Source organism: Pituophis catenifer, unplaced genomic scaffold (assembly GCF_029215685.1).
Source record: "Pituophis catenifer annectens isolate HBS135680 unplaced genomic scaffold, rPitCat1.0.hap2 SCAF_2, whole genome shotgun sequence".
NCBI lineage: Eukaryota > Metazoa > Chordata > Lepidosauria > Squamata > Colubridae > Pituophis > Pituophis catenifer.
Genome location: NW_027256882.1, coordinates 170,305,163 through 170,331,392, shown reverse-complemented (window position 1 = coordinate 170,331,392; position 26,230 = coordinate 170,305,163). Strand labels below are relative to the sequence as shown.

Here is a 26,230-nt window from a genome sequence, read left to right as displayed (position 1 = left end):
AAACCAGCAGCATTCCACCACTGACTATACATGTACTAGGTACTAGGATACTACATTACACAGGTATTATTTCTACATGCAGGGATATTTTCAGACAGTGGCATTCAGTGATTGCATATGGTACACGTTTCTGTTTGGCACTACAAGGCACTGGGATGTCCCCTATGCTGTTTTAACTGTTTGTCCTAATCTATCAGGCTTCATCTCACAGGTAGGAATGAACTGTTAGTCAACCTCACAAGAAATCCAAGAAATTCTAATACATATTTTTGTTGAAAAAAAACCCCAACAATTTTATAGTTACATATTCTGGTTCTCTATTTTTTGTAACTGTCTAAAATAAAATATAAAGCAGGGAGGAAATGAAAACCAAACACAGAGAGAGAAAGAGAGAGAGAGAGAGAGAGAGAGAGACAGACATACATCATTTTATATTTTTTTTCTTCCTTCCAACCTATTTGGGTTGGCTGGCTCAAATGTCTTTTGTGTTTGTGTTTGATTTGCTATCTTGTCATTTTCCCTGGCTGCATGACAAATAACTCTCATATCACCCACGCAAAAATGAAATAAATTGCTAACAGCCCTCTACTCCCTCCTTGTTTTTCAAAGTCTTGAAAACTTGCAATTTTGATTTGCAATTCTGTCTGTCTGTCTACCTGTCTGTTTGTCTGTCTCCCAGCACACTTCCATCACTCTTGGTGGTTTAGAAATAAATATAATCTCAAAGGTTGCTATAAGAGGAAGATCTGCTGTAAAATGTAGATTTATATGGGGGACATATATAATAAGCAAGTAAACAAAATATTAACATTCCTCCAAAGATTTTTTGGCTGCTAAGCCACCATTCCTCTGTTGCATTAAAGAGCCTTGGACCTTCTGAAAATGAACTGACAGGAATTTTATGATAAGATGCTTTCCCCAATACTGTGACCATGGGTGCAAATGGCAATGAGAACTGCATACATAATAATGCATACATACATACTCCTAATTAGGTTGCATAACTGCAAGGACTCAGAAAAATATATCAACTTTGCTGTGGTTTTCAGTAATCCAGAGCAGAACTATAAATCAATACACAATTGATGTCATCAAAACCACGGTCACGTTGATATTTTATTTACTTCTCCCAAAGAGCTGCAAAATGGTAATGTCAAAGTGCCCTATAATTCTCATCAGTTGGCCAACATAGGTAAACTTCTTAGGAGTTGTAGCCCAGCATATTCCAAGGAGAGGGCTCCAGGTGGAATAAGACCACTCTAACTAATGACCTTTTAACAGTGTGTGCTTCAGCCTCTTGATACATGGTGATGTGAGCCTGGTTTAAAGCATTAAAAATCAGGCTAAGATTACAAGTATTAAAGCCAACAATAAAAGCCAGGATAAAACCAATGTGCTGTGACCACAGCTTTGTGAGCCTTAAAACATTTTAAAAGGCAATTTTGAGGAGAGGGAGAAAATAGGTATACTAAAGGTAAATCCTGTGTTCTCATAAAATTAGTCAGGATACATTTGGTATTTCTTTCCATTTCTCCATGCTGGGCTCAATTCTTTAATGAGCCTCAAAAATGTAAGAGAGAGTAGAACATGTGAAAACAGAATCAGACTAAACAAAATTGTGTAAGGTATGACACACACACACAAGGGGGACACTACCCCCCCCCTATTTTCTGCAGTTACATTCTGGTTGTATTGGTACTGAATTCTGATGTCCAATACCTCCTGGCTAACTTCAGTCCTGGAAAGATCACTACATCAAACGAAAAATTGAAAGTAGGCTTCAGTTTGATATCCCAATCAATTGAGGTTCTTGGACATCCTTCGTGACTGAGATCTTGGCCTGAACCATCCTGGTTCTAATAAACTCCTATCTTCTGAAAGAGAAGATACATGTTGGCTTGCTAGGCTGCACTTAAATGAGTAAACCCTGCATTTTCCTGAACCTGCGATATTATACCTAGATATATAACTAAACAAGATAGTTCATTGAAATTAGTTTTTGACTGAAATGAAGGAAATTCAGCTGATACTTTTACATGGTTGTTAGATCTCCTGAAGATTAGAACTTCTCTATTCATATTATGCTATTGTTATTGCTTCAAGTTCATTACCACATATTTTGCTACTAAAGTTTTTTGCTTGTACGGAATTGAGTGGTGGTTAATTAATTTAACAGAATAAAAGAATGACAGAGTTAGAAGGGACCTAGAAGGTCTTCTAGTCCAACCCTCTGCTCAAGCAGGAGACCATATACCATTCCAGACAAGTGGCTGTCCAGTCACATTTTAAAAGCCTCCAGTTATGGAGTAACCACAACTTCTGAAGGCAAGCTGTTCCACTGGTTGCTTGGTCTATTAATTTTTTGACAGTGTTAAATGCTTACCCCACAATTCCATAAACTCTAATGAAGTGTATTGCTTAAGGTTGAGAGGGCAACCTATGACTCAAGGCTTGTTGTTGGAGTATAGAATCCCTCATCCCTGACCACTGCCCATTCTGATTATATCAAATGAGAGATAAATTCCTGAAAACAGCTGGAGTAGACAGTTTCCCTGTTTCTGGTTTGGTTGAAGATGGTGCTAATATAAAATATCTGATGAACTTCAAAAAACTCAAGTTCATCAGAAAATCTGAAAAATTTCTGAAGTGAAATTGGGTGGGATTTAAGAAACACCCTCTCCATGTTTATAAATGCTTTAAATGAGTTTTATTTCCTTATTCAGGTAATTTTTTTTACAAACCCAAGTCCTGTTGTTAAAATCCTTGCTTGTCATAACCAAAGGATTATTTCTCTTAAAAGAATAAATTTTGCTGATTACATCTAGAAATAATTGGATAGATTGAAATGTGTAGTAAAATGGTGAATGCTGGGTTGAGAAAGTCTGTCTTAAGTAGACTACAACTATCATTATGTTTTGAAGCAATGAGTCCCTGAAGTTGAATTTGGGGGATTGCCTCTCCCAGATCACATCTATCCATCAAGTCCAGCTGATGGGCATGTTGTGGGTTCTGTTTACAAAACGAAGTCATCTAATCAGACCCAGGAAGAAGGCCTTTTCTGCAATGGCACCTGCCCTCTGGAACATCATTCCCCTAAGGTCAGATTGGCCCCAACCTTTCTGGCCTTCTGGAAGGGTTTGAAGACATGGCTTTACCATCTGAGTTGGGGAATCTGGTAATGTGGATCTGGAGTCTGCAAAGTAGCTGTATTGCTAGGGAAATTGTGCAGTTGGCAGATTGTGTGTGTGTGTGTGTGTGTGTGTGTGTTTTAATGTTTTTATTGTTTTTAAATGATTTCAGTTGTTATGGTTTTGGTTATTTTGTTGCATTGCTTTTGTGTTTTAACTCTGTAAGCCATTCAGAGTTACATATACCATATGAACAGATATATACATTTACCAAATAAATATGATTTGAATGAAGCTATGTGATCATTTCTCCTCTTTGAACTCACCCCAACCCAGCTTCACTGATATATGTAGGTCCCAGGAGCTGGTATACAGATTTCTTCTACATGTCTGCAGTTACAGTATGATAAAAGAAGCTAGCAACTCAATCATGGCTCAAATAAAAACATCCACATACTACCTCTGCAAGATATTTATGGTTATACACATGCATCCAATCTCTGCTGCCTGCTCATGCCTTCAACCTCAGCAGCACTTAACCCTCTTAAGCTCTCAGAGCAGCTACTTAATTATTTATTTTAAATGGTTAGATGTTGCTTACACCTTGCAGAATCCCGGGGAGCTCACAACCGCTCTAAAATATAAAATAGCAGCAAAAGAAAGTCTGCACAGCCACTACCATCCAAGGCTTTAAAAAGACAAAGCCAGGGGTTCCTCAGACCCTAGGGCCCTTCCTGGAAAAGCAGTGTGGTAAGGAAGTGACATAGAGCTACTTTCAGGCATGAGAAATCCGGAAATCCAGATAATTGAAATGAATATAAAGGTTTATTGCAAGCTTAAGATCTCTACAAGAATCTGAACTACTAACAGTCAAAGCAAATACTGTAGATGGTAAATAAGAATTAATGGAATTCAAGGTGGGCTGGACTTAGATTTCTTGTGGGTGTAAAGGGACTCGAGACTGATGAGGCGTTTGAGACCTCCCTTGGGCTCAGCCTAGTCATCTTCTACAGCTGCCTTTCAAAGACTGTTTCAAGGAAAATCCAAATTCCACCTGAAGAAACCTTTGGGTGGAGGGAGTTGTCCAGATTGAGAACCCAACCAATTTTTGGTTCAATAATCCACATTTGATACAGAATACAGTTGCGGTCTGCAGGATCTGGGGTGGGAGAAAGAAAAATAAAATAAAAATGGTGGTTGTGACAACACAATTGAGGCTGTCCCCCCACTTCTTTTGTGCACACGAGACAAACAACCTTAGACTGAGTTTCACTACCATGCCTCTGCTTTTGTGCTCCTATTTCTTTGTGGTTTGATAGTGCTTCTTTTGAAGAAGAAAGGATCCAAGTAAACTTTAATAAGAAGGGAACTTTCTATCTGCCCAAGAAAAATCGTGCTGAGAAAAGGGATGTTAGAAGATGTGGAAGAACAGATAAGCATAAAATCTGACTGAAAAGTCCCCCCCTTTTTTTTTAACCCAAAACTGTGGAAAGAAATATGACCTTCACCTTAGAAAAAGAAATTAAGACTGTAGAACACAAGTGAGGTTATCTCAGGTTTTGGAAATGTTATTCTCCCCTTCTGTCCTTGATTTTGCTGCTTTTCTTCTCTTTTTCTATTTAAAAAAAAAAAGGTGCAGTTCACACCAAAGGAATTCCTAGCACAGCAGAAGTGCTGCTTGCTGAAATCTTCCTGTGAGGAAATGTCATTTTTAATAGTCCAAATAGTCCAAAATCTATTTGCAGGATCCAATCTGAGTTGGTCACTGGGACCAGAAGTTTTGTCTTCTGAGCTTTTGGGCTCTTGTTGGAGCCCATCCTCAGGGAACAGAGATGTTTCCTGAGGATGGGCTCCCGCACAAGTCTGACCAGTGACCAGTCCAGATTGGATCCTTCAACATTATTCTGGGACACGTATATTCACCTTCATTCAAAAAAAAACTATTTGGCCAGCTGGTAATTTAGCAGCAAGAGCAGGCAAGGTAGCTCATGGTTGGGAAGTCCACAGTTTTACTTCACCAGAAACTATTAATTGTTTGCTCTTCAGGGAGCAATTGTTTCTCTTTCCCAAGCCATCAGTGTCCACAGAATTCACTTATATCTTCCTGGCTGCCCACCGCTTTGTTTCCTGTCACCAACAACTCCCTCATCAGCACAGCAGTTACCGGTAATTAAATGTCAAATGCTTCTAAATGGCAGGTGCAAAAAAAAAAGTGATTGTAGAGTTTGTGCAGTCTTGGTCTTTTATCCATTTATTTGTGACCCAGAAGGAAACTGATGCTCCATCCGAGCAGAGGGCATTTAGGATAAGACCATAAGACAGTCCTGATGAGTCAGGTCAAAGATCATCTTAGTCCAGCATTTTTTGTCTCATGGTGGCTTGCCAGATGTCTCTGGGATGCTATTAAGTGGGAGGTGGAAATAAAATACTATCCCTGTGTTTACCCACTGCAGCTGGTATTTGGTGGTAATAGCCCAGAGGTAATACTGAATCTTCAAGAGGAATATCCCTCAAGAGAGCTGTCTTCGACAGATATATAAACCAAGTAGAAAAAGCATGCAATACTTCCAGAATTCTTTCTAATGTCTTTACTGACTAGGGCCCTAGATATTCTCTCTCTCTCTCTCTCTCTCTCTCTCTCTCTCTCTCTCTCTCTCTCTCTCTCTCTCTCTCTCTCTCTCTCTCTCTCTCTCTCTCCCTCCCTCCCTCCCTCCCTCCCTCTCTCTCTCTTCCTGTATAACTCAAGTAACATATTGTTTGTGCTCTTTCATGTTGTATTGGTATGTGTTTGTGCATGTGCATGTGCATGTGCATATACATGCTTCTCTCTGGGTTAGGTGATCAGAAAGGAGAACATAGAATGGAACAGTCATCCACATTCCAAGTCACTTCCCAATTCTCTTTCCCTACCTTAGGTTCCCCTGGTCTAGTACAGCCACTTCTGAAACCTTTCTTTTGCCAGCTATTTTCACTACACCTAATTTGCTCCTTTGCTATTCTGTTTTTGGATAGACAAAACAAGACAGACACAGACACAAAGAACTGCAGAAAAAACAATTACTACCAACCTGCCTTCCATTGAGGACCTATATACTACACGAGTCAAAAAGAGGGCTGTGAAAAAATTTACAGACCCCTCACATCCTGGACATAAATTGTTTCAACTTCTACCCTCAAAAAAACGCTATAGAGCACTGCACACCAAGACAACTAGACACGAGAACAGTTTTTTCCTGAATGCCATCACTCTGCTAAACAACTAATTCCCTCAAACTGTCAAACTATTCACTGAGGCTGCATTACTACTACTATTAGTCTTCTCATCGTTCCTATCACCCATCTCCTCCCACTTATGACTGTATGACTGTAACTTTGTTGCTTGTATCCTTACAATTTATATTGATTGTTTCCTAGTATGATTTGATTGCTTATTTGTACCCTATGACTATCATTAAGTGTTGTTCGTTATGGTTCTTAACGAATGTATCTTTTCTTTTTATGTACACTGAGAGCACATGCACAAAAGACAAATTCCTTGTGTCCAATCATACTTGGCCAATAAAGAATTGTATTATATTGTATTGTATTGTATTGTATTGTATTGTACTGTACTGTACTGTACTGTACTGTACTGTATTGTTTTGAAAAAGCATATGGACAAAGAGTTCTGGGACCTTGACTTACTTTCTTTCCAGCATTCCATTGCTTAGAAAGAAGAAAAATGGTTCAAACTGTCATCCGGTAGATAAGGAGGATAGGTCAAGAGAGGGAAGGATGTCATCAGTCATTCAATTGAAGTAGAAACAGCCGTGCTCATAAGGCAGCCTTCGCAACCAGATGTTCTCCAGGATGGAATTCCACCTTTTCAATACCCCAGACAGCATTACCTTGCTACCCAAAAATGCTTATTTAAGCAGGCAATAAAAGTTCAAGAGCAAGGTACTAAAAATGGACTCAAATCTCCAGTGCAATTCTTCAATTGTTTTTTTTTAAAAAAATCTCTTACTAATGTTTCAGAGGTAGCTTTGCTGTTGGAAGTACAGAGAGGCTGTTGCTTGTGGATTTCCTCCACAAGCAATGTATGTATGTATGTATGTATGTATGTATGTATGTATGTATCACTCTGCAATTTACCTACAGTAGCTACCTAATTGGAAAATGCCATGTTGGGAAGAATATCATCACGATGTCTTCTCTTAAGGTTTAATTAGAAGTCAGGGAGGCTGCAGATTATCAGCGAGAAGATTGTCCGGTGAAAGGCTGAATATTATACCCATGCACACAAGGGCAAGAATGCCAGTCTCCACCCAAGAGAATCACGCTGAAATTCTCTTCTCTTTTGAAAGACATCCATCAGATTCTCTTTCACCTGAGCTGGTAAGGATGGGGGGAACCCCCTACAGAGATTGTTTTTTGCAACCATTAATAGAAGCCTCGGGATCAATGGATGCCCACTGAAGGAGCAGCTCTGAGATTTCTTCTGCAAATACTTTTTGCAGAAGCACTTTCTTTTGTTCAAAAGAAAGAGATTTATTTGGCTGTTTCAATGTACTTGGGAATATGCAGGTCTGCTGAACAAGATATGAGTGTGTCTTGCCTTTGTGTTTTTATCCCTATCACCTCAAAGACTGATGATCTTTCATTTCTTTCCTCTCTCCCTGATCCCAAGGAAGATAGGTCTAGGGCAGGGGTGGGCAAATGTGGCCCTTTTACAACCTGTGTACTTCAACTCCCAGAATTCCTGAGACAGGCAAGCCAAGTTGTCTCAGGAATTCTGGGTGTTGAAGTCCACAGGTTGTAAAAGGGCCACATTTGCCCACCCCTGGTCTAGGGACTTGGAATCCTGTTATCACAGGAATGCCAATGTTTAAAGTAAAAAAAACCCACTCATTTATAACTTGGGCAAAGATCATGAATCAGCAATAAATGATGTAGCCGGAACCCTTCAGAAAGTCTATTATCTCTCATATATACATTTAAGTACTGATTCTCTTTTTTTCTCTTCTTTTACAAATGAAACAAAAAACATGAAGCTTATCCTTTTAAGGTTTTTTGGGGGTTTTTTGGTTAAAGAAAAAAAGAACCTTGGAAGTTATTTATGTCTTTTATTTTGAACATTTATATAGCTGCCCATCTTCTAAGCAAATCTGGATGGCTCCCAATTAAAAGTTAAGACAACATATAAAATCATATTGAAAATATAAAACTAAAAACATCAACATATTAAATAGTACCATTAACGTTAGATTTGTGGTAAGAGAAACCATCTTGCTATGGGCTTGGAAGCTATGGACCGTTCTTTACAGACCTGTGTTGTATTGTTATTGTTTCTCCTTGTTACTCTTTTTCTGTAATGTTTGTATGATTTTTGGATTAAAGTGGCATACCAATCATAGTCAATCAATTAATCAACCATATGTGCATATGAATCAGGTATACATTAAAACGGGGTCCCCAACGCCCAGGCCATGGCCCGATACTGGGCTGCAACCTGTTTGAAAACCAGGTCTTGTATGGAGCTGAATGTGCAAGCATGCTTGCCTGCTGTTTGCGTGGAACCATCTCCTCTCCCGTCTCTTGCCGCTGCTGCCAGTCTGCAAAGCTGGAAAGGTTGGGGATCGCTTTAGTAAAGCACTTTCCATGTCATGCTTTTCTGACTCTGTTAATTTGCTGAATAACATGACTGAACACACCGCTGTTCCTATGCATGATTGCTAAATTGATGCTGCTGCATTTCCTAATCGCTTGAGCAATAGCTACCTTGTTGCCCATGTAGGCCGGCTAGCTCCTACACTACCACTGAGTCTGTTAAGTGTGCCAGACCAGAAAACAGCCCTGAATTAAATTTCTCCCCTAAGATTGAATCACAAACCTCAAGCTTCAGGATGGAACCCGGAGATCTGGTAAGACTACTTCATGAAATACGACATGAATAACTTTAAGGTATGGACAGCCTGGACTTCATACCATTTCAGTTGGTAGGCATCATGAATGTGGTTGTCTTTAAGTTTCACACATAGCCTAGATCAGGGGTCTCCAACCTTGGAACTTTAAGACTTGTGGACTTCAACTCTGAGAGTTCCACAGTCAGCAAAGCTGGGATTCTGGGAGTTGAAGTCCACAAGTCTTAAAGTTGCCAAGGTTGGGGACCCCTGGCCTAGATAATTTGCTTATCTTCTGGATTTTCCGAGAATGGTGAAATGGAATTTAATCAAATGGATTGGCTTCACTTGAACCCCATCAACGCAGCTTCCCCAGAAAACTTAACCACAGATTAAGAATAGATAAAAAGAATCAAATTTCACAGACTGATACATTCAGCCACCAGGTTTGTCGCTTAAGTACTCTGTATTAGCACACTATTTAATAAAGATTTTTGTTAAATAACTAATTTGGGTCACTTAATAACTAAAGGCATATCTACTGAAAAATATGGTTAACAGAAACTCTCACCATGAAAGAACTCCAACCTTGCAAACAAGTACTGTGTTTTCCCCAAAATAAGACCCTGTCTTATATTTTTTTGAACCCTGAAATGGCCTTATTGCCATGTGCTCAAAAGTCCGATTGGGCTTATTATCAGGGGATGTCTTATTTTGGGGGAAACAGGGTAGGTTTAAATTCCAGTACTCCAACAAGTGGAAAGAAGAGGCTTTTTGTGAGATCACTAAGAATTAGTACAGGTGTAGCCCTCAATTTACAACCACAATTGAGCCCAAAATTTATATTGCTAAGTGAGAAATTTGTTAAGTGATTTTTGCCCCATTTTATAACTTTTCTCACAATTGTTAAGTGAATCACTAAAGTTCTTAAATTAGTAACACTGTTGTTAAGTGAATCTGGCTTCCCCATTGACTTTGCTTGTCAGGAAGTCGCAAAAGGGGATCATGTAGTTCCGGGACACTACAACCGTCATAAATGTGAGTCAGTTGTCAAGCATCCAAATGCAAATCATGTGACCATGATTGCTGCAACAGTCATAAGTGTGAAAAATGGCCATAAATTACTTCTTTCAGTGCCATTGTTAACTTTGAATGGTCACTAAATGGCTTGGGACCAGGTTATCTGAGGACCATCTCTTGCTAGTCACATCTACTGTTCCTTAAGGAGATACATCTGGGGGGACCCAGAAGAAGGACCTTCTCCGTGGTGGCTCCCTCTCTCTGGAACATCATCTCCCCCCTCCCTCCCAGAGATTAGACTGGTCCTCATTCTAACACTCTTTTGGAAGGCCCTGAGGCCGTGGTTCTACTAGCAAGCCTGGGGAACCCAAAGCGGGATGGAGCACATTAAATGGCTAGTATGAATGTGTGTTGTTGCTGGGGTGAGGTGGTGGGAGTTCATTTATATTGGGTTTTTATGTCTTTGTAAGCTGCCTTGAGTCACCATGTGTGAGCAGGAAGCAATATAAGCTTTCTAAATAAAAATAAAATAAAAATAAATTAAGGGTTATAAGTCAAGGACTACCTGTAGACTGTACATCTACTTTTTAAAAATTGTACTTACCGTATTTTTAGGAGTATAAGACACAGTTCCCCCCCTAAAAGAGGGTGGAAATGTTGGTGTATCTTATACACCGAATACAGCCATTTTTGGCCTCCCGAAGCCCAGCTCCGCTTATCCCATTTTTGCGAAAAATGGACCCGTTTTTCGCAAACATGGGGTATGCAGAGGGTTTGGGAGGCCTGCAGAGTGCTCCTGGGGGCCGGGGAGGGCAAAAACTTTTTTTTCCTTATTTACCTCTTCGAAAACTTGGTGCGTCTTATACACCATTGCATCTTATAGTCCGAAAAATACGATATTTGCCTTTCACTCTGATTTTCCTGCTTAAACATTCCTTAAGCTTCTCCTATCTAGAGACAAAGACCTTCCTACAGTATCTCAGCTGCTAAGCTTTGAGTTTAAGTGATCAGTAGAGCTGAAATTGCTCTCCTGGTCTAACCTGGAAAGGCAGCCTGTAAAGCTCCCTTGTCTGCTGAGAACATTAGCTGCTTTTCCCTCCCGTCCCTATTAGGGAGACTCAGAGTGTGCGAGAGAGGTGCTGTCAATGGCTGACTGCTTCGGTATTGATGGTGTGTAGTCGTGACTGTTCCAGCAGCAGAAGATTCAGCACACTCTGTTGGGCAGCTTCTCCCCAGCCAGCGTTTTCAGCCACATTAATTGAGCCTGAACTGCCAGACAGAGACCATATGCTGTGGTCACCTCCATGCTCCGAGAATCTCCTTCTGCAGCTTGAAATAAGCCACAAGGAAGCAAGCCACAATGGCAGAGAAAGGCAATGACTATAGTAATGGTAGGAAAGTACTAATCATGCAGAGCAGAAGTCAGAGAAAGAGAAAGGTGTTTTTTTTTTTAATGTACAGGTAGTCCTTGACTTACAACGTCAATTGAGCCCAAAATTTATTTTGCTAAGAGAGACATTTGTTAAGTGAGTTTTGACCCATTTTACGACCTTTCTTGCCACAGTTGTTGAGTGAATCACTGCAGTCGTAAAGTTAGTGACACAGTTTTTTAAGTGAATCTGGTTTCCCCATTGACCTTGCTTGTTAGGAAGTCGCAAAAGGGGATCACATGATCCCGGGACACTGCAACTGTCATAAATGTGAGTCTGTCACCAACGGTCTGAATTTTGATCACGGGACCATCGGGATGCTACAACCGTCTTAAGTGTGAAAAAGGTCATAAGTCACTTTTTTCAGTGATGTTGTAACTTTGAACGGTCACTAAAGGAACTGTTGCAAGTGGAGAACTACCTGTATTTACAAAGGTTAACATAAACTAAAAGTGATAAAAAGATATGTAGAAAGGAAGCTAAGTATGCAAACCAGGATGGTACGATTTATCGATCTTGGCAATGTGCCTGTGTGTGCATGCAGGCAGACATATTTCATATTGTGCATGCATTTCTAACAGGGGTTTGTTATCTGGAAACCTTCTATGCATCCAAAACAAATCTACAATAAGGCCTCCCCCAACCCTCCAGAATGGGGAGAGTCCAACTCCCATCATCCTCAGCATTTCTGCTTGCTTCTCTGTGAATCTCTTATGGCTCTCCCAAACTGCTCTGTTGATTTCGTGTGCGAAGGCTAAGACCAGATATCTAATCCCAAGTTGTAACAAGTATTTAATATTTTATTAGCTCATTCATATTTTACTTTATTTATTGAAATATTATTCTTGAATAACCCCCCAGCTCTTTTATATGATGATTACAGGGCAGTAATTTGTCTTGGTTTTGAATGGAGAAAAACTCTTGGGCTTTATGTTATGCTTGGCAGCATATTTTATCGCCTTTACCATTCAGATATATTTTTCGATGCTTTCAAGTAAGGCAGAATGCAAAAAGATCAGAAATATATGGCTCCCTTCTCTTCCCTCTCCTCCCAAGTAAAGTCAGAAATGGGGATTGTGTGACATTTTATTAACCTGCATTATTTATTTCTTGAGATCTTTGAGTCAAACATCTTGAGAAATATATACTGTATGTATATATATTATATTATATTATATTATATTATATTATATTATATTATATTATATTATATTATATTATATTATATTATATTATATTAATTATATTATATTATATTAGACTCTAGACCCCCTATGATCTCTGAATGCAATTGCAGTTGAGCTGCTCTATAGTCAAGACAATAGTTACTGGATTAAGAAGAAGAGAAGACACTAATAGACACATCAAGATTTGAATGTGAAAGTCTGGGCAGTCTACATGTAGCTACAAATAGATTAAGTCCAACCTCTCCTGAATTTCATTAACTTTTACCTAGCACCAAAATAGTGCTAATGATTAGTTGAATATATTTGTGTGCATAGGCATGAGCAATAAATCAGTTTACTTGGAACTTTACATGTTGGCCTGGTCTTTCATGCCTGACATGTCCCCACAGTCACATGATCGCAATTCAAGTGCTTGGCAACTGACTTTATGAGAGACACAGAATCCCCCTGTCACCTGATTACTATTTGCAACTTTCATTGTTAGCTTCTGATCAACAAAATCAATGGGGAAGCTAACAGGATGGCACAAATGGCAATCATGTGACATCATTCCTAACAAGCTTGCAGGATTCGCTTAATGACAGCAACTAGTAGTGGTGCAACTGCTGTCATAAGTCAATGTGATCATTGTTAAGTGATGAGTACCTGTATAGATATTCCCATCTCAGTACCAGTCCAAATTATGAATGATAATAACTGCATTGTATTCAGTCTGTTTGTTTGCCTACATGGCCCAGATTGTCTACTCGACTGGCCCCTCGGAATCTCAAGCTGGAATTCCTCCAGACTTCTCTCATTTAAAAACCTTGGAACCAAAATCTGAATTTTCTATTCACTGCATTCCAAGCCATTCCCCCCAAATATGTTATGAATGACATGACAACCATTAGTTCTTTTAAGAGACATTATGTAACTAGCAGGGAATTGCACAGTTGGCCTGATTGGGAATAAGACATTGGTTTTAGTGTAGTTATTGTGAGAAGATATTCTAGCTGTCTTCTTACGCTATGCTTCATCAGATTACACATAGTCTTAGCAGATGCATTGAAATATCATGCTAATATTTTATTACTGTACATCACATCAGTGTATTATGATTCCTTGTATTATATCTGCCCATCAATGGGTTAATTTCAGTGGTGGGTTGCCCCCGGTTCAGACCAGTTCGCAAGAACTGATAGTAAAACCGGCGGGAGGCTCCACCCACTGACCCGGATGTCATAAAAGTTGATTTGCGCATGCGCAGAAGAGCGCGCGGGGGGCGTGAGCAAACCTCACGCAAGCGTGCGGGCACGATGCAAAACGGTAGTAAAGGTAAGTAGAACCCACCCCTAGTTAACTTTTAACTAGGTTAAGCGTTTTGGGTAAATGAATCCAGTCTGCACAGAGCTGGATACCACAAGTTGCTGTATAGAAAATGAAACCTTCCATTACATGGGGGGAGGGGGAGAAACCACTTATACTTTGTTAATATTAAGTCTATCTGTCGATTTCTCTGTTTTCTAATGTTTATCTCACACAGGTGAAAGAAGCTACAGGAGATCCTCAATTTACGACCACAATGAGCCCAAAATTTATGTTGCTAAGTGAGAAATTTATTAAGTCTGAGTCTTCGGAGAGGGGCAGCATACAAATTGAATTAATAAAATAAATTAATAAAAATAAGTGAGTTTTGCCCCATTTTATGATTTTCTTGGCACATTTGTTAACTGAGTCAATGCAATTGTTAAATTAGTAACACGGTTGTTAAGTGAATCTGGTTTCCCTATTGACTTTGCTTGTCAGAAGGTTGCAAAAGATGATCACATGACCCTGGGACATTGCAACCGTCAGAAATGTGAATCAGTTTCGAAGCATCCGAATATAAATGATGTTACCATGGGGAAGCTGCAATGGTCATAAGTGTGAAAAATGATCCTAAGTCATTTTTTTTCAGTACTGTTGTAACTTGAAACGGTCACTAAATGAAGTGTTGTAAATCAAGGACTACTTGTATTTTGACTTTAACTGTTGGATTATTTTTTTTAAAAGGGGGGGCGGCTGTTGCCACAATGCAATCTAAAACTGTATCCGATAAAATCCCAATTCAGATCCAGAGGTTCTCGCTCACTTCACCCAAGTAAACTGGTCCACAATGAAAAGATCACTCACGTTTTCCTCCTCCCCATGCCTTTTCTTCTCCCTGTCTTTTATGATCTTCCCTGATGAATAACTCTTGGAAAGATTGTAAATTGTCAGTCTGACTGAATAAATAAAGGTATCGCCCTTAAGTTTTCCTCTCTGTTGCTTTTTATGAGAAAATAGAATCTCGCTCACCGCAGCCGCAGTTTTCAACTACCACTAGATTTCTGCTTGAACTTTTATTCAGAAAAGAAAAGAAAAGGATGAAACCCCAAATATACACAACACGAGGGATTTTTTTTGTGCGTGTGTATCATGGGTCTCTTCTTCTTGGAGGGGCCTAAGGTCTGTCCATTGGTTGTGTTTTGTGTTGAATGGGACACAACACTTATATTCTGCTTGCAATTAACTAGGTAGGTTTGCAATTCTTAGCCATCAAAAGAGACCTGCAGTCTCCTTTCTCCGCTTGATAGGAATAAAAGTTTCCCTCCCTGCTGCAATTATTATTTATTTAATTCCAGTCAATGACCAGCAGAATAAAAAAAGATCAAGCCTCCTTTATTTTTCCTCTCTCTGTTCCATCTGTTATAATCTTTATAACCTCTTATAGACATGCTTAATTTCTTCTCCTCAAACACTCACTTTGTCTATGTCATAAGAGGGTCAACCAATTAATCCCCATTGCTACTACCTCAAAGACTCCACTATTAAAAACTGAGACATCTAGAAATTTAATTTCTTCACCTTCCTCTATTCTCATATAGGCCAAGGCAGGCATGCATCCCTTCACCAAGTTGCCCTATTCTGGCCCATGCTGAAGCTTTCGAAGCTATGCAAAAGCTGAGCCGAAGCTCAACAAGATTCCCTGGTGAAAAGACCCATAGTAATTGCAACAGTAAATTGGCATGATCCTTATTTGGCTAATAAATACTTTATTTGCACGTGCAAAGTCAATGAGAAGCAGTCTTCCCTTGGTAATGAGATTTTAAGGCAATTAATCTTGAGGAAAGGGAATTTACTGCTCATCCTGCCGTGCGGCCGGCTGCCGCTGCTCCACCAGGAACCATAAAGGCCCTATTTGCATCTCATTAAAGAGAAGAAGGTGAGACAAAGGAAGCTCCCTGACTTCTCCCTTGCATCCTAAGAGGCAAAGCTGCCTTTTGAGGAAGAAAAAAAAAATGCAGCACCACTCACAGGAGGGATCAAAGACTTCAGCTTCCAGCCAGTCTAATATGAATAAAGGGCAGGGGTAGAATTCAGAGATGAAAAAAAGGCAAAAGAGAGTCTAAATGAGAGCCCAGATTGGCATTTTGCAAGTTCTTTGATATATTTTAGTTCTCTAACTGGTACTCGTAACACTAAATCTGTTCTTCAATATGTTGATGGTCCATTTGCAAATACCATTTGCACACGCCTCGACTGGAGACCTAGTGGCCGCCTGGGATAGGGCGGCCACTGGAGCTCTGGATCGGGTCGTGCCTTTGCGGCCTCTGACCCGGCGCCGATCTCATTTAGCTCCTTGGTTCACTTGGTTCACTGAGGAGCTGAGGGAGTTGAAGCGCCAGAAAAGACGCCTAGAGAGTAGTTGGAGGGCCAGTCTTTCTGAATCTGACCGGACACTGGTAAGAGCTCATATTAGGAATTACCTAGTGGCGATAAAAGCAGCAAAATGTAGCTATTTTGCTGCTCTTATTACATCATCAGATAATCGCCCGGCCGCCCTGTTTAGGGTGACCCGCTCCCTGCTCCACCAGGAAGCGCGGGAGGACCCCTTGGAGGGTAGAGCCGAGGATTTTGTTCAATATCTGTATGACAAAATCGCTCAGATTCGGGAAGATCTGACTCCAACTGGGTAGTCTCAGGGGGAGGGACTGGGGCAGGTCTTGAGAATGTTATCTGGGATGAGTTTGATCCTGTGACCCCTGAGGACGTGGACAGGATTCTGGGTAGACTGAACGCGACCACTTGTTTATTGGACCCGTGTCCCTCCTGGTTAGTGCTGGCTTCTCGGGAGGTGACACGAGGCTGGTTCCAGGGGATTATAAATGCTTCGCTGGGTGAGGGTGTCTTTCCTGCCGCCTTGAAAGAGGCGGTGGTGAGGCCTCTCCTCAAGAAGCCTTCCCTGGACCCGGCAATGTTGGTAAATTATCGTCCGGTCTCCAACCTTCGTTTTGTGGCGAAGGTTGTTGAGAGTGTGGTTGCGCAACAGCTCCCCCAGCACCTGGATGAAACGACGTATCTGGATCCGTTCCAGTCGGGCTTCAGGCCCGGGTACAGCACGGAAACGGCATTGGTCGCGTTGGTTGATGATCTCTGGAGGGCTCGGGACAGGGGGTGCTCCTCTGTCCTGGTCCTGTTAGATCTCTCAGCGGCTTTTGATACCATCGACCATGGTATCATGCTGCACCGGTTGGAAGAGTTAGGGGTGGGAGGCACTGTGTTGCGGTGGTTCTCCTCCTTTCTCTCTGACCGGTCGCAGTCTGTGTTGACAGGGGGACAGAGGTCGACCCCGAGGCCCCTCATATGTGGGGTGCCGCAAGGGTCGGTCCTCTCGCCTCTCCTGTTCAACATTTATGTGAAGCCGCTGGGCGAGATCATCTGTGGTTTCGGGGTGGAGTACCATCAGTATGCTGATGACACCCAGCTGTACATCTCCATCCCGGATCACCCCAACGATGCCCTTGAAGTGATGTCCCGGTGCCTGGAGGCCGTACGGATCTGGATGGGGAGGAACAGGCTCAGGCTCAACCCATCCAAGACCGAGTGGCTGTGGTTTCCGACGTCCCGATATAGTCAGTTGACGCCATCACTGACTATTGGGGGTGAATCATTGGCCCCCACGGAGAGGGCTCGCAACTTGGGCGTCCTCCTGGATTCACGGCTGTCTTTAGAAGAGCACTTGAGGGCTGTGACCGGGAGGATTTTTTATCAGGTCCGCCTGATTCGCCAGTTGCGTCCCTTTCTGGATCGGGACTCGTTACGCACGGTCACTCATGCCCTCGTCACCTCCCGCCTGGACTATTGTAATGCTCTCTACATGGGGCTCCCCTTGAGGAGCACCTGGAGGCTCCAACTGGCGCAGAGTGCGGCCGCGCGGGTGGTAATGGGAGCGACATGGCACTCCCATGTAACACCTCTCCTACGCGAGCTGCACTGGCTCCCGGTGGTCTTCCGGGTGTGCTTCAAGGTTTTGGTTACCACCTTTAAAGCGCTCCATGGCTTAGGGCCTGGTTATTTACGGGACCGCCTACTACCACAAATAGCCTCCCACCGGCCAGTACGCTCTCATAGAGAGGGACTCCTCCGGGTGCCGTCAGCCAAACAGTGTCGACTGGCGGCCCCTAGGGGGAGAGCCTTCTCTGTGGGGGCACCTACCATCTGGAATGAGCTCCCCCCGGAGATACGGAGGATCCCGGATCTGCGCTCCTTCCGCCATGCTGTGAAGACCTTTTTATTCCATCAAGCGGGCTTGGCCTAATCTCTTCCCTTTTTAAATATGTAAATTTTAATCTGTTTTTAAATTATTGGGGTATTTTAATTTGTCTGGGCCAAATAATTTAATTTGATTTTATTGGGTTTTTAAATTTTGTGTATTTATGTATTTTATTGTTGGCTGTTCACCACCCTGAGTCCTTCGGGAGTAGGGCGGTATACAAATCAAATAAACTAAACTAAACTAAACTAAACCTTATTCCAAACCCTGTCTAGCAATAGCACGTAGACTTATATACCGCTCCACAGTGCTTTGCAGCCCTGTCTGAGCAGTTTACAGCGTCAGCATATTGGCCCCAACAATCTGGGTCCTCATTTTACCCACCTCGGAAGGATGGAAGGCTGAGTCAACCTTGAGCCTGGTGAGATTTGAACTGCCAAATTGCAGGCAGCCAGCAATCAGCAGAGGTAGCCTACAGTACTGCATTCTAACCACTGCGCCACTGCGGCTCTGTCTACATGGAAAGGGAGGCATATATTGAGAACAGTCATGGGAGTGCTGTGGTTTGAGAGTTAAATTAGGACCAAGGATACCCAGATTCAAAATTCATCTTAGCCATGAAACTCATTGGGTGACTTGGAGCTATATATAATCTCTATAGCCTAAACTACTTTTCTCACTTTGGGGGAGAATAAAAAGGGGGAGGGGTGCCTTGAGTTTTATCCAGAAAGGCAACTAGAGATAGAGTCATGTCATTAGCATTGTTTAACATCTACATGAAGTTGCTGGGTGAGGTCATTCAAAATTTTGGGGTGAGGTATCATTAATATGCTGAAGATACTAAGCTTTATAATTATACCTTGGATTGCCTGAGTATTGCCATGGAGGTTCTGTCTCAGTCCCTTAAGGTTCTGTGGGGGAGGTGGTGAGGCTGGATGGGGAGCAAGAGGCTTAAGTTCAACTCCAAGCAAGGCAGAGTAGCTCTGGGGTTTTGGATCTCCTGGATCCAGAGACCTTCTATCTTTGGTTCTGAATGGACTGGCACAGTGCCATCTAGACTTACAGCTCCTGTTGAATGAGGCAGCCATGGCTGGGATAGCCTTTGCACAATGGTGTGTCAGTTGTGCCCATTCCTGAACCCAGGGCCCCCCACTCACATGTACTTATGGCTGTGTGACCTCCAGACTGGACTATTACTCTTCATTTGGAAGTTTCAACTGGTGTAGAAAGCAAAGGCATAGATAGGCACTGGCACTGGTTACTCAGTGCATGTGACACCACTGCTTCCCAATTGTCTCTACTTGTCCTACCTGATCCAGCAGGAGAGACCTGCTCTGGGTACCATTGGCTAAAGAATGTTGGCCATTGGCAGACCCTTTTCTCCAGTGGCATTTTGAAACACCATCTCCCTATCTATTCAACAATACAATCACACTTATGATTATCATTGTGTCATCTTCATCATCATTATCATCATTGTTGTCACTCAGTGAAACCATTGTGAGCTAGAATTTGCAAAATCCAAGAGATTGTCAAATGGGAATATATGCACAGTTGATACAGCCAGAACAGGTGGCTGTAGAAATGCCAGCAACAGCATGAAGCTAGTGATATCCAGTGTTGTATAATGATTAGGATAGTTAATAAGGAGTGGTTCTTCATCACAACAAAACATCTTTCCTAGATGATGGGGTGCTCTTCACAACCACATGAATGTGCTTTCATTCAATCTGTGAGCTACAACTCAAGTATATCAGCATATTCTGCACTGCCTTCATTACTAGTATTTTAGTTTAGCAACCAAGTCAGCAATTAGCACTTAACTCAAATTTAATGTGGCACAAATGAAGGAAAGAGATAGGTGAATTTCCCTGGTGTTGTTATTCAACAGGAAAATTTTGATAGATGGCTAAAATCCTGGTCCTGAACTAGCTGTTTTGGGGTAGAGGGTTTCTGCCCAATAAAGGAACTCTTAGTTGGATGGCAAGATCCTTTCTCCTTCGTAAATCAGGTACTGAAGAATATTTTTAATGACCATGAGTGAATGATTTTGAGGATATAATGTTGGGAGGGCACTTCAAACTCCTTTCAAGAAATGTCTTCTATAAATGACACCAAGATTTTAGGGTAGGAGATGAAATCAGGCCACAGATCAGAAGTTTTGCTCTGTTTAGATTGGATCATAACCAGTGGTGGGATTCAAGTAATTTAACAACCGGTTCTCTGCCCTAATGATTTCTTACAACAACCAGTTTGCCAAACTGCTCAGAAAGTTAACAACCAGTTCTCCTGAAGTGGTGCGAACTGGCTGAATTCCACCACTGATCATAACTACCACTTCTCAGGTTTGGGGGATAATAACTTCTGTTCATCAGGCCTCAATTGGATTTCACCAGATCTTAATTCCCAATCTTATAAAAATTAGGGATAAATCCCCAGCAGTTGTGAATGAACTGGAGAACAGGAAAAGAGCATTGGGCATGCTGGCACCCCTAACAAATCTAAAGGCTCCCATTGCTTAAGACACCTTCTCCCACAGATAGGAAACACTTTGCTTACTTTCTCCATGAGCTGCCGTAGTTGCCGGCTGCGCAAGTCTCTTGAGCAGGTGCCCTGAACAGGGATGACTGCTGTGCACAGACATTTGCCATCAGGAGCCTGAGCTGACGTGTAGACCTGCCAACCTTCATCTGGGCTTTGGAAGAGAGTCTGTGGAAAGAAAGAAAGCAGATAACATTGAATATAAAAGTTGCGCAGCTTGCAATCCAAATGGGTGGCCCTTTGAGTCGGTATTACACTGCTAAACTAGTTGTAGCATTATCACTTTAAAACAAGAAGTTGAAGAGGCTTTAAATTGGCAGTTTGGCGATGTCATAGATGTCCGTGGGACAACAAGCATCGAACAATTTAAGGGTCAAAGCATCTGGAATCAGGTATAGGGCTCCCTGCAAATATTACTACTGCTACTACAACTATTCTTACCAATAGGTAAAAGGCAAAAAGATCCTCACAAAGTTGTGATCATGTATCATGAAGTAAATTGGTAGGTAGCCACAGCTGACCCAACACATCCAGGAAGATTCTGAATTAATCTAGAGCAGTGTTTCTTAAACTATTGGTTCTCAGGATTTCTTCCCATTTTAAAAAATCTTAGAAGACTCCAAAAGAGCTTTTTTTTGTATGGGTTATATTTCAAAAAATAATATAATTTTTAATTATAAAGCATTCATAAATATTTATTTCTTGAATCATGCACAAATAACAATAGTAAAACCATTCAATACTAATATACCATATTTTTTACTCCATAAGACGCACTCGCCACCCCCCCCCCCACCCCAAAAAAGTGGGTGGAAATGTCTGTGCGTCTTATGGAGCAAATATTGCAGCCGACTGTGGTGGCAAGGTCCTTTAACAGTGCTGAACCCTGCTGGAGTGCAGGAGTCAATAGACAGAGCTGGCACATGAGAGGACACCTATCTGTGGCCCTCTCAGGCTCCGCCTCCTGCCCTCACTACGCTGCTGCTCCACATTCGGCGCTCCATATTCACAGTGAGACGGTGCTCCATATTCATATTTTTTTTCTTGTTTTCCTCCTCTAAACCTAGGTGCGTCTTATAGTGCAAAAAGTACAGTAAATAGAATATTCATAAAATATTTTAACAAATAAATAATAATTGGACAAATTTATTTATTTATTTATTTATTTATTTATTTATTTATTTATTTATTTATTTATTATTGAATTTCTATACCACCCTTCTCCCTGAGGACTCAGGGCGGTGTACAGTCAAAATTAAAAAACATGCAGGACAAATATTAAAAAACAATTAAAAGATATATAAATTTGGCCCAATTAAAACTCATTACCAATTAAAACGTTTAAAACATTTAAAAACAATTAAAAATTTCATCTTAAGCCAGCCCGGCTTGCTTGAAAAAATGGGTTTTAAGGGCACGACGGAAGGCACTGAGGTCCTGGATTCTCCTTATCTCTGGGGGGAGCTGATTCCAGAGGGTAGGTGCCCCCACAGAGAAGGCCCTCCCCCTGGGGGTCACCAGCCTACACTGTCTGGCTGATGGCACCCTGAGGAGGCCCTCTCTGTGGGAGCGCACGGGTCAGTGGGAGGTCGTCGGTAGCAGCAGGCGGTCTCGAAGATAGCTAGGCCCTATGCCATGGAGCGCTTTAAAGGTGATAACCAACACCAAATGTGCCAGCCTTATCAGCAACAGAGGAAAAAGAGTGAAAATTATACGCACGATTCTTATTTATTGTTTTAATGTTTTATATGGTATTTTAATTGTATGACTGCAAGCCATCTAGAGTCACCTCAGTGAGATGGGCAGCATAGAAGTTTAATAAATATTTTTTTAAAAAACCTGAACAAATCAAGATGCCCTATGTGAGAAAACATCAAGAATCTGGATGAAGATTACTACAAATACCTGGGCACCCTTCAAGATGACAACATCAAGTACACTTGATGTCAAGAAGGTCAGAAGTGAATACATCATGAGAGTGAAAAAGATCTTAAAGTCCAAACTCAGCAGAGAAAATATTATCAAGGCAATTAACACCTGAGCAATTCTAGTCATTAGATACATAGCTGAATTCAAGCAGAACTAAAAGTCCTGGATAGGAAGACCAGAGAAATAATGACAATGAATCATGCTCTTCTTGATCCACGCAGCAATGTGGACAGATCAATTAGCCTAACAGAGAAGTTAAAACTTTCATCCTCATATTCAGGATTCCTACATATACCAAATAACTTGGACTGGATCTCTGCTTTCATTGATAGGAATGAGAAAGTGATCAAGTGGACTGCACATTTCTCTGTAACCATGAGCAGCTTCCCACTATAGTATTCTTTGCGTGTATACATGCCTGTAAACATGTCTTGGAGCTGTCAAAAAGGATGATTGGGGGATGTATGGGATAGCTACAATGTGCATGTTGTATTTAGCATTCAAAATTCGGTGCTGCTCTGTGATAACATGATATGTGTTTGTATCCTCTTTGAACACTGGCATCATCCAGTGGCATCATCCATTACCAATAAAAGGTGCCAAGGTGCTTTTTCCTTCTCTCCTACTCCCACTCCCCATTTACTTGAAATCAAAGCAGAAGTGACCTTGAATACATTTTAATATCCCATGTTCTTGTGCCTAAGAACTCATTTTTTTCTCTCTGGAAGACTGCATTGCAGAATTCTGAAAAGTGTAGGTATCAAAGAACAAATGCATTTTGCTGACTTTTTGATCAGACCTACCCATAATTACAGTTCCTGAATCAATATGCAACACAGAACGCATTTAGTCTTACAGAGTGGCAGCTTTCTCTTCTCCAAAGTGGCTCTCAAAATGTACACAGTAAGGAAAAGTACACACAAAAACATGAAGTTTAGGAAGGGGTGGGTGAATGTCTCTCTCTCTCTCTCTCTGTGTGTGTGTGTGTGAGTGTGTGTGTGTGTGTGTGTGTGTGTGTGTGTGTGTGTGAGAGAGAGAGAGAGAGAGAGAGAGAGAGAGAGAGAGAGAGAGAGAGACCCCATAACAACCTTATATGAAGAATTTCTTTAAAAAAATAATAATTACCAAGCAGACTATTTTGAGTAAATACAATTTTGAATTAAATGAAACCATGTGTACATGATGGAGCTCCTTTGTTAGATGTGTTTTTGTTTATATTTTTGTATAGAACAAACAACTCAATTTGTTTTGTTTGCTATTAGGTTGTTATTGTTTTATATGGTGAGTAGTTTCAAGTGAAGCATGCCTGAATTGAATTCAATAGAATGAATGAATGAATGAATGAATGAATGAATGAATGAATGAATGAATGAGCAAGCAAGCAAGCAAGAGGACTGTATTATATTCTTTGAATCTCAGTACGGGTCCCTCTGTCTACCTGAAAAGAAAGAGAGTTTATAATTTCTAGATTTTTTTGTTTTAAAATAATCACTGTACTGTCACAATTCTGTGCATCATTGTCTTACTAAGGAGTAAGTGCTGTAGAATGCAGGTCTTTTCATTTCTAAGTTAAATTACTTTGAATTGTCCTGTGAAATTACTTTCTTGGCCTTTAAAGGGCAAACCTTTGTTCCTTTCATAAATAACAATAAAATATTCCCTTCAGGCAGGATACAGGCAATTCAAGGAAAGTGGTTGGTTTCTTTTCATGCAGAATATGTACACTTCCTCTCTCACACATTTTTGTCAAAATAGGTGAACGTTATAAATGTCACCGCTTCTTTGCAACGGCTCAACACACTTTACTGATTTATCTTTCTGGGTGCATAAAGCCAGGCTTCAGCATGGCTTCTTGAATGATCTCTATGGTGTGAGCCTTGTCTAGACTGTCAGTTGTTCAAGTCAGGTAGAGAATACAATGGTAAAAAAACCTCCATGATTTCAAATCTGCTTCTAGTGTCTCAGCAGGTGGCAGCATCTGGTTGAACCTCTCTGGTCTCAGAAGCTAAATGAGTTCAGATCCGTTTAATATTTCGATGAGGGACACCCAGGGAACCCCAGGATTAAATAAAACAATGGCAAATCACTTCTGTTTTGCTGCCAAGTAATTACATGAACATGTCTGTAAAGTCAGCAGGAGTCATGCGCAACATGAAAGAAACTACTTTCTATATCTTTGTAATAGTGCAGTCATATCTTACTTTACAGAGCATAATCCTGTAATGGAAAGATAGCTCATCCCAGTCCATTGTACCGAAAAACAAGAGTATAAAAAAGGAAATCATGAACCTCCTTGGAGATGTCTATTGACCTTTCACATCAAGACAAGAGTGTGAGAAGTTAGTTCATTGGTCAAAGGGCCAGTCTTCTATAGTACTGTGAAATACAGGTAGTCCTCGACTTATGACCACAATGGAGCCCAACATTTCTGTTGCTGAGTGAGACAGTTGTTAAATGAGTTTTGCCCCATTTTAGAACTTTTCTTGCCACAGTTGTTAAGTGAATCACTGCAGTTTTTAAATTAGTAACATGGTTGTTAAGTGAATCTGGCTTCCCCATTCACTTTGCTTGTCCGAAGGTCACAAACGGTGATTGATTGATTGATTGATTGATTGATTGATCGATTGATTGATTGATTTTTCATATTTCTATGCCGCCCACTCTCCGAGGACTCTGGGCGGCTTACACCAAAGACAGTATATCAAATAGCATATTGCCCCCAACAATCTGGGTCCTCATTTTATCCACCTTGGAAGGATGGAAGGCTGAGTCAACCTTGAGCCGATGAGATTTGATCCGCTGATCTGCTGAACTAGCAGTCAGCTGAAGTAGCTGCAGTACTGCACCCTAATCACTGCGCCACCTCGGCTCTTCATAGGTGATAGCATTACCCTGGGACCCTGCAACGGTTATAAAGGTGAGTCAGTTGCCAAGCATCTGAATTGATCACATGACCATGGAGATGCTTCAATGGTCGTTATGTGCGAAAAATTGTCATTAGTTGATTTTTTTCAGTGTCGTTCAAACAATCACTAATTGAACTGTTGTAAGTCAAGGACTTCCTAACACGGTGTTGCTAATTTAGATTATAGCAATTATTTCTAAATGTCTACCTGTCCACACATTAGCATGTAGAGAAATATTTCTCTTTCTTTTTCTAATTTTATAAAGGTTTTGGAAAGTACAGTATTCTGTACCCTAGTCTAAGAGTAATTGGGATAAATCTTGCTAACTTCCCCTGACCCCTTAAACATTAATACAGCTATTATACAGTATGTAGAGAGATGAGTTTTGTGATTTCTTTTTAATACATTAAAAATCTGGAGCTTTATATACCCTAAAGAATGTTTAAATATGTAGAATTAAATATATTGAAACTTTTAGAAAGGGTTGAATTGGATTTTAATAGATGAGTTAACAGTTCTTTACATTGTTGGGATTAAAAATAACATTATTAATCTCTTGTTTGATATTTGTTCTTAGAGATATTCCTATGTAAATAGCTGGAAGTGTAAAAAAAAATGAGTGTTTATTGACCCACATGATAGCGATATGTGAT

General features: G+C 40.9%; 1 protein-coding gene across 3 annotated transcripts in view; it reads right to left on the bottom strand.

The window, feature by feature from the left end:
- Nucleotides 1-26,230, bottom strand: part of OLFM2 (olfactomedin 2) — a 185,542-nt gene that overhangs the window by 71,306 nt on the left and 88,006 nt on the right. For 2 of the 3 annotated variants that reach the window (XM_070935016.1, XM_070935018.1), the window contains one exon: nucleotides 20,761-20,910. In XM_070935016.1, the coding sequence (XP_070791117.1) occupies nucleotides 20,761-20,910 (150 nt within the window). The remainder of the gene's footprint in view (nucleotides 1-20,760; nucleotides 20,911-26,230) is intronic. The other variant, XM_070935017.1, reaches the window with a different exon arrangement.